This window comes from Notolepis coatsorum, assembly GCF_963971535.1.
Source record: "Notolepis coatsorum genome assembly, chromosome: 6".
NCBI classification, from domain to species: Eukaryota; Metazoa; Chordata; class Actinopteri; order Aulopiformes; family Paralepididae; genus Notolepis; species Notolepis coatsorum.
This window is the reverse complement of record NC_140170.1, coordinates 46145761-46155334: the sequence shown is the minus strand read 5'-3', so window position 1 is coordinate 46155334 and position 9574 is coordinate 46145761. Positions and strand designations below refer to the sequence as shown.

Genomic DNA, 9574 nt, shown 5'->3' with positions numbered 1-9574 from the left:
ATACAAATATTATGCAATATATATCAATCAATAAATATATATATTCGGTTTAATCTGATCCTTCGTAACACTATAGTTTTACTGTAGTTAATTTTCATATGGGAAGTCAAAAGGACTTTATACAACAAGCACATTCTCAGAGAGGCCTTTGTGTGTAACCAGTAGGCTGGGTCTAAACCCAGTGGAAGGTGTATACTGGTAGCGTGACGTCTCAGCCCAGGGGAGCAGGGTGGAGGGGAGGGGACCCACCGAGGTGTCGGCTGTTTCCACTCAGAGACAGACTGACTTCAGCAGATGGTCTCCAGGTGACGTGAGTTCTGCAGGGACAAGAGAAACCTGGCTCAGACTATTAGGAGAAATGACCAGTAATGATCCTGAACTAGGAGACCAGACTGCAAGCGTGTGTGTGTGTGTGTGTGTGTGAACTACTATGCTACTGTGTGTGTGTGTGTTAATACCTAATTAGTACCTGTGTGTGTACTAATCTGATACTCTGTGTGTGTGTGTGTGCGTGTGTGTGTGTGTGTGTGTGTGAGTGTGTGTGTGTGTGTGTGTGTGTGTGTGTGTGTGTGTGTGTGTGTGTGTGTGTGTGTGTGTGTGTACTAATCTGCTACTCTGTCTGTGTGTGTGTGTGTGTGTGTGTGTGTGTGTGTGTGTGTGTGTGTGTGTGTGTGTGTGTGTGTGTGTGTGTGTGTGTGTGTGTGTGTGTTAACTCATCTGCTACTCTGTGTGTGTGTGTGTGTGTGTGTTAACTCATCTGCTACTCTGTGTGTGTGTGTGTGTGTGTGTGTGTGTGTGTGTGTGTGTGTGTGTGTGTGTGTGTGTGTGTGTGTGTGTGTGTGTGTGTGTGTGTGTGCGTGTGTGTGTTAACTCATCTGCTACTCTGTGTGTGTGTGTGTGTGTGTGTGTGTGTGTGTGTGTGTGTGTGTGTGTGTGTGTGTGTGTGTGTGTGTGTGTGTGTGTGTGTGTGTGTGTGTACTAATCTGCTACTCTGTGTGTGTGTGTGTGTGTGTGTGTGTGTGTGTGTGTGTGTGTGTGTGTTAACTAATCTGCTACCTCTGTGTGTGTGTGTGTGTGTGTGTGTGTGTGTGTGTGTGTGTGTGTGTGTGTGTGTGTGTGTGTGTGTGTGTGTGTGTGTGTGTGTGTGTGTGAACTAATCTGCTACTCTGTGTGTGTGTGTGTGTGTGTGTGTGTGTGTGTGTGTGTGTGTGTGTGTGTGTGTGTGTGTGTTAACTAATCTGCTACCTCTGTGTGTGTGTGTGTGTGTGTGTGTGTGTGTGTGTGTGTGTGTGTGTGTGGGTGTGTGTGTGTGTGTGGGTGTTTCCTCACCGGTGTATCGTTCCACTGGCGTGGGAGGTCCTCAGCCTCGGGGGGGTAGGACATCCAGGAAGGGCTTCGGTACGAGGAGGTGGGAGACATGACAAAGTAGTCCGAGTAACCGGGGCGGTTGGCAGATATGGCGTAGACTGCTGTCATTGGGTTTCCTGCACGTCGAACACGAGGTTCAGCCAATGGACAACATGTTAGTAGGGATCGACAGCAGAACCAGCCTAATCACGGAAAATGCATGATTCCAGAAGAAATCTCTCTCTGTCTGTAGCCTCCAGCAAAAACGATTATTATCCACGATAATCCCCCCCACAACAACAACAACAACAACAACAACACAACACTGAACCCCACAGGTCTCCCAAGATGGTAAAGCAGTTGCATTTATTTGAATAAGGATAATTTGTTGTTCTAATATCGCTGTTTTCAACCCTCATCTCCTGGTTTCAACAGGCTCAAAAGAAGTCTATACAGCTGTGGGGCGAATTCACAAAGGGATTGCGCTGCTTTTTCTGACGCTATGTCGGCGCAACTAGCCCTGAAACACAGTTTGCTATATTCACAAAGCTTGCACAAAGGGTGCGGAATCCTGCCAACGTTGGAGCGGCTGCGTACAATCGGGCTCACATCAGAACGTGTGGTGTGATGGAGCGCACATTTGGCATCTTAAAAAGCAGGCTTAGATGCCTGGATCCTAGCGATGGGGCAATGCTATATATATAGTCCCTCCAAAGCACATCACTCCTTTGGGTGCTGGGTTTGGTAATAATGACAATAAAGAGAATAGAACCCGCACACTCATATGCTCCAGAATAAACGTCTAATTTATAATGTTTCGTCAGGAGTAGATGCTGGAAACACGGTCAATGAAAAGTTTGTTCTGGAGTATATGAGAACGCGGGTTCTATTCGCAGCACCATGGACAGGTCTCGGTAAGATTCGGCACCATGGACAGGTCTGCTCAAAATAATTTATTTGGGGATGGCATGACAAACAAATGCAATGACATGTCATGAAAATACAAATGAAGCAAGCTCTATACATTACAAAAGAAACTAAATACAATTAGAAAGAAACAAAATACAAATGGTGAAAAATACTGTTATGTCTATGCCTCATTTCGGGTTTATTTTTTCCCCTTCCTGATATCTGCCACCAGCGCTGCCAGGTGCAAACTGCTCAGAGAGCCAACTGCGCTGGAGCAAATCAGGAGCGAATTGCACACCCATGGGCATGTTTGCGCTAGTATATATCAGGGGCGGATTTAGGATTGTAGGAGATCCGGGGCTTAGCCCAGATGGCCCCCCCCTTTTTTTTTTTTTTTTTTAATGAACCTGTACGTGCAATTTCCTGCAATATAGAGCCTTCAATCTTGACCAATAAAGCTGCTCTTTTCACTATAAAACTCAGTTAACCGGTTAGATTTATATATTGGGGGGGGATATATCATATTTTTCATATAATCAAAAAGTGGTGGAGCAAGATTATACCTTTGCTCCCCCAAGTTCAATAGTGGGAGAGCAGAGATGCTCCGAATGCTCTTATGGCCAGGCGTCCATGATTCACTGATACAAAGTAAAATAGTGCAGTGCAATAAAATAGTTAGTAAAATAGAATAAAATAATGCAATAGTGCATTGCAATAAAATAGTTATCATCGTATTTAATCGGGAGGCCGGTAAGGAGTGCATTACAGTAGTCGAGTTGGCTTGAGATAAAGGCATGGATCTGGTTTTCAGCGTCCTTTTGATTTATAAATGGCCGTACTTTAGCTATGTTTCTAAGGTGGAAGAATTAAGTTTTTGTCAACTTGTTGATTGTGATTTAAAGCTTAGGTCTGAGTCTACCATAACACCAAGACTTAACTCACTCAAATACAGTTAGCAGCTGGATAGACCACAGATGGAAATTAGCTTCTGCTAAATCTGGTGCAAACATATTTTCATGTAACAATGATGAATTGTATAAAAAAAATAAAAAATAAAAAATAAATCGTTTTTTTATTTTAATTTTTTATTTTTTTTTATTTTTTTTAAAATAGATTCGGGGCTTTTCAGAATACATCCGGGGCTTGAGCCCAGGTAGCCACCCCCTAGCTCCGCCCCTGGTATATATGCGCCGGAGAAATGGGGGACCCTGATGTAAACAAGACAAACGTCTTTCTCTGGTCTGCATCCCCTTAACAATTGTGTGTATTGAGCCGTACTGTATTGTACCCATTCTGCAATCTGTTAAATAAAGTTTTCATTCATTCATTCATTCATTCATTCATTCATTCATATCAACCGCACAATATCTTTAGTGAATAGTTGCAAAGACGGAGCAGATAGCACGTGCTAATCACGCTCAGTTAAGGGTGCTATTAGCGCCGCGCACTCCATTCTTTGTGAATTTGCCCCTGTGAGACACTTTTAATCTACTGAGTTCTACTGAGCAGTAAACACAGTTCAGTATTATTTAGTCATGGGCACACATACACGAACACACACACACACATACCTGAGTAGGTGGTAATTGACTGGTCGACAGTGACAGCAGGGAAGGGTGCTCTAGACAGTGGCAGGTAGGGGGCGCCATTGTGCTGGGCCTGCAGGTCGGAGGCCTCTGACACCCGAGGCTTCAGGCTCACGTCTGGGGTGGAGCTGAGGAGACAAGAGGAGAGGTGGAGGTATTACACCTTGAAATGTTGCTCAAATATAAGGAAATGTCAATGTCAAAAACGAAAAATATTACATTAGAATTGAATGAAACCAGCCCATAATAATACGTTTCCTTTTCGCTCCTTGGCTTGCCTTGCTGTCATTCTATGTTTTCATGACGTTCGCCAGTACAAGCAAAGTTACTAGGTGTGCCTAGGAATGTGTATGCTTGTAGAAGTCTGCCACAGCATCCGACAGAGTGGGTTTACCTGCATGGCCAGCAGGAATAGAGCGAGCGTCGCATCACTTTCCAAGCACATGTACAACACGCAACAAAGGTTTTCCACAGACTCCCAGAGGAACCAGCAGAGTTAAACAGAATGTTTCCCAGCCTCTGATTGGCAGGGTGTATAACGCTGGGAGCACCGCTTGGCAGGTAAAACACATCTCATTGGTTATTGATGCAGGGAGCTGAATGTCTTTGGTACATTTTGGCGACAGGACTTAATTGATTATCGGACAAATTCGACTAGAAGCTGCCAATAGTCATTATTACCTTAAAAAAATCTTTATCACAAAACATTTGATATACTATATATATTATATATATACTCTTTTCCATTGTATTTTGTATTTACGACGTGTTATATTATGTTTTTACAGTGACCAATATTTTGGACAGCATGCAGTCCAGTTTTTGACATATACTTTGACAGTATTATTGGTCCTTTAATTGGTCTTTTAATCATACAATTATTTTAAACATGAGTAAATTATGTTTTTATGTTGTTGTTTTTTGCATCTAATGACCTGTTTGTATTTGATGCATTCGATCTGCACCCCATCAAAGCTGCTAGGTGTTTTTTTTCTTTACTTTACATGCAGGTGTTATTCAAGTTTCACCACCAGATGGCAGTCATGCCCCATCCTGTGACCCAAGCAGCTAAGCCGTCAATCAATCGCTGCAGTGCTAAAGTGCCCAGCAACAAAGTGCACACAGCAACAGCCTTTAAATGAAGGCACTGCTGTGCTGCTCCTTCAAGTGATGCAGTCTAACATGCAGAGAGAGAGAGAGAGAGAGAGAGAGAGAGAGAGAGAGAGAGAGAGAGAGAGAGAGAGAGAGAGAGAGAGAGAGAGAGAGAGAGAGAGAGAGAGAGAGAAAGAAAGAGAGAGAGAGAAACAGAGAGGTATGGGAGAGGACAATGAGTTCAAATGATGCTGATTAACATACTGCAGGTGTTGTTCACTGCATACTGTGTGTGTGTGTGTGCGTGCGTGCGTGCGTGCGTGCGTGTGTGTGTGTGAATGTTTATGAGGAGATCATCTCTGACCCTACCATCTCCGTGAAGGCCACCATTGACATCTGTGGAACGTGGCATGAACTGCCACTTACCAATGCCCGTGGCCATCTCATGTCGGCACAACAACAACGCCAACGTCAACACTGGACTGAGCTTAAACTGCAAGGGAAGCTTGCCTGTCTCCCTGCCGCTGACCACTCTGTCTCGCACGCAGTTTTAAAAAATTTAGCTATTGATGAGCATCATCATTTTCACTTTAAAAGCTAGGCTACAAGTTTTACCATCGAAGCTCAACCTTTCCATCTGGTTCCCTGGCAGCCATAGCCCACACTGCATACACCATGGTCACGAACAGACAACAGAAACCATGTCTCACATACTCAATGGCTGTCATGCATACAAAGGGCTCTACATTTGTAGGCATGATAGGATCGTGGATCTGATTGCAAACAGTGTCAGTTCCACACTCGGGTCACCTGCAACATATAAGCTGTATAAGCACAGCAGTGTGAAGCCATATAGCAATCTGTGTAGGGACAATTCACTGTTCTCTGATATTTCAGCAAACACCCCAGATGTTGTTATTGAGAATAACAGAGAGGTTCTCACACTAGAAGTTGGCTGCACGTTTGACTACAGTCTAGACTAGAGGAGGCCTTTACAACCAAAATGTTAAAGTATCAACTGTTAGAGCATACCATATCACAGCTTGGCTACAACTGTAAACTTTTAGTCTTCATATTTGGAAGCCTGAGTCATGTTCATAAGTTGGGTGTTAGAGGCCTTCAGTTGGCCGGTCTTCCGAAGAGAAGAGCCAAACAATTAGCAAGATATTGCTCAGTGTCAGCAATTATTGGCAGCCGGGCAATTTGGAGAAGACGCTGCTATCTGTATCCATGAGCTGTGTGTAGATTGTCAGGTTCATCATCCATGTGTGTGTGTAACTTTGGTTGCCATTGTCAATTTGGGCCCGAATGTATCAGAATAACCCACAATGTACAAGTGCACTGATGTGGACATAAATAAAGATCTGATGTGGACATAAATAAAGATTCTAAATGTGTGTGTGTGTGTGTGTGTGTGTGTGTGTGTGTGTGTGTGTGTGTGTGTGTGTGTGTGTGTGTGTGTGTGTGTGTGTGTGTGTGTGTGTGTGTGTGTGTGTGTGTGTGTGTGTGTGTGTGTGTGTGTGTGTGTGTGTGTGTGTGTGTGTGTGTAGTACCGTCGTAGTGAGGTCCCAGGAGGCGGTCCTGGTCTCGAGGGGATCAGTGGGGGCGGAGACCCGATTCCAATATCAGGAAGCTGGGTGAACCTGAAGCCCTGCAATAGCCAATCACAACACACATGAGAGACCAATCAGAGGAAGACAGGGTACATTTAAACCAGTGGTTGTTTGTTTTTTGTTTGTTCTCTGGGTCAGAAGCTAAAGGTTGGTTGTGGGACAATTTCAATGATTTAAATTTGAGTCACCCAAATTATTCTGGAGTGATAAGTGATAAAGCCTTCAAAAGTCCATACTAATTTGTACGAGAGGCTGAATAAAATACTGCAGGCTAGTGGGTTAGTAGTCTAAAATGTGCAGGTAAAGATACATTTCTTTACTACTGTGGATCAGCCTGCGGTAGAAACCGTTTTGTGTCCAAAGAGGTTACTTTTAGAATGTGGGTCTCTACAGAAATGGTCAAGGAACCACCAACCTAACCTACATTCAAGCAGACCTAATACAGCTGCTGTTAAACACAGAGCCACCATGTGTTCCGTTCTATCGTAGGTATGCTTGGACTAGTTCATTAAATTATTATTTAGTCGTGTCTATTTATCTCACATCCTATCTCTCGTTTATAGTCTATTCTGTTGTCATCCCATTCTGTTCTGTTCTGTTCTATTCTATTCTATTCTATTCTATTCTAGGTAGGGATGTTCGATATTGTCTTTTTTACCGATACCGATATACCGATATTGTCCAACTCTTAATTTCCGATACCGATATCAACGATACCGATATATGCAGGGTTTCCCCCCCCAAAAAACGGAATAATTTCAGGTAATTAACATTACATATGTCTTGTTGTGGAAATAACACAACATTATGCATACTTTTGACAATAAATAAAATCAGAATTAGTTCTTACTTGCTTGCCTGGGTAAATAAAGGTTAGATAAATGTAAAAACCGATACCGATAATTTCCGATATCACATTTTAATGCCAATATCGGCCGATAATATCGGACGGACATCCCTAATTCTAGGCTATTTTATATGCCGTTCAGTTCTATTCTATTCCTACTGAAGTCAGTCACACATCCCCCATCCATCCCCCACACACAGCTCACCGGCTTGGGTAGGCTGCACTGGTGCATGTCGGCGTAGCCGGCGGTGGCTCTCGGCCTGACTCCACAGGGGTGGTTCATGGTCCCTGGGGCACTGGTCACCCCCTCGCTGTAGGGACTGGTGTGGGACGGGTTGTAGGCGCTGTGGGCGTGGTGGTGCTGGTGGTGGTGGTGGCTGTGGGTCAAAAGGTCAAAGGCATTCAAAATCAACAGTTACAACCACCCGAGAGCATAAAGTGCGGTGCTAGATCAACATCCCTTTTTAAATAATTAATTAAAGGAAAACTCCAACATTTTGGGAAATTTGCTTATTTGCCATCTACCCTGGAGTTAGACAAGAAGATGCATACCTTTTTCTTCTCTGTGTGTGCAGTAGGAGTAGGAAGACGTTGGGAACTAGGCTAATGGAGGAACCTACTTCCAGTGACTGACGCTAAGCTAGGCTAACGGTGCGCGTCTTCCTACTCCTACTGCATGCACAGAGAAGAAAACATTTATGTATCTTCTTGTTTAACTCCAGGGTAGATGGCAAATAAGCAAATTTCCCAATATGTTGGAGTTTTCCTTTAAAGGTGCTATAGATAACATTCAGCCACTAGATGTCGCATTAGAGCATCAGCATGTCATTTATCCAATCGGGTGCGTTCATTTTGAACCCGCAAATCTTTTTTGAATGATTCATTCATTAATAAATCATTTTTAAAACTTTCTAAAAGCTTTGTGGATGTACAGTATTATCTTTTCAAAACAATGACTCTACATAAAAACATCTCAAGAAAACCATGTAGGGTTTCCCCTCTTAACACATCCACCGCCAATCCCGTTGTACAGCGTGTTTGCCGGCCATGCAAATTCTGCCAGACCACGCTGTACAGCGATATTGAGATCATATTTCATTTTTTCGACATGACATTCATAATTCCGCCACCCAGCCTCTGGTGATACAGTGGGACCCTGCACAATAATGCAACGCCTCAATACAGCCGCCTGGTGGATGATCGGGCGAGTTACAACCTGAAGTGGCCATCGGTGCATCTGGGAAATCCGTCCGGCAGTCACATATCGTTGCGGGACTACAGACAAACACTGGCGTGCATATGGATCGCTGCCATAACTCAATAATCGATATGATTTTGGCATTTATTGCGCCATACAAACCGGAAATGGATCTAGTAGATCGACGTCAAATAAGTTGGATCTTTTTCCTCCAGTATCATCGGCGAACGGTAAGAGGACAGTAACGTTATTTTCAAGCCGATTGTACATTTCTTTATTTATCTGATCAATACATCAACCCATACTACATAAAGCATTTACTGACGATCACGGAATTATAAACGACCCCCCCCCCCTTTCCTCCACGCATGATGAATCATAACGTATACGATCATGTACAGTTGAATTTTTTTATATAGTGTGTCTAGGGAATAGACGGCAATCGATAATCTATATGCGTTTAGGCCTATATCTCACGTTCTAGAAATTACTGCAGAAAACGATAAAAACATACTTATATTCTAGAAGGTATTTTTGGAAGAATCTATGAATGAAAAAGTATAACGTTCCTACATCCTGAACGATAGATAATCAATGTTGAATGGGCCATAGTAATGTCAATTTAGCAATACAATTTAAAAAGTTATAGCCCTGCAAAGAAGGTGAACATCTCCATAGGCTTAGAGTGGTGGCAGTGAGCCTACATTGATGGATAGAACCGTGGCAGGGAATGTGTTAAGTGAAAGAATTTCAGGTAATAATTGACCATTACCACAAAAAACAGAGGAAGAAACAAACACAAACTTACGTGGTTGGAGGGGAGGGGGGGTCGTGGTCCGGCGGTGCCAGGCTGAAGGCGTTGCCTAGCAACATGTGCATCTGAGTGCGGATCTCGTCGATGGACGGCTGCGAGCTGAGCGTAGAGGAGTCTGAGCCACGGTGAGCCTTGACCCCGAGGCTGCCGGTCCCCGTAGAGCCACCA

The 9574-nt window shown here is 43.6% G+C and overlaps 1 protein-coding gene across 1 annotated transcript in view; it reads right to left on the bottom strand.

The window, feature by feature from the left end:
• Nucleotides 1–287: 287 nt before the first annotated feature.
• LOC311229459 (UPF0606 protein KIAA1549L-like) overlaps nucleotides 288–9574 on the bottom strand; it is a gene marked incomplete at both ends in the record, with an annotated part of 283918 nt that continues 274631 nt past the window's right edge. The window contains 6 exon segments of the mRNA XM_084315540.1: nucleotides 288–317; nucleotides 1330–1484; nucleotides 3828–3970; nucleotides 6488–6585; nucleotides 7600–7771; nucleotides 9401–9574. The exon segment at nucleotides 9401–9574 is cut by the window's right edge and continues 98 nt beyond it. Of these exon segments, the coding sequence (XP_084171666.1) occupies nucleotides 288–317; nucleotides 1330–1484; nucleotides 3828–3970; nucleotides 6488–6585; nucleotides 7600–7771; nucleotides 9401–9574 (772 nt within the window).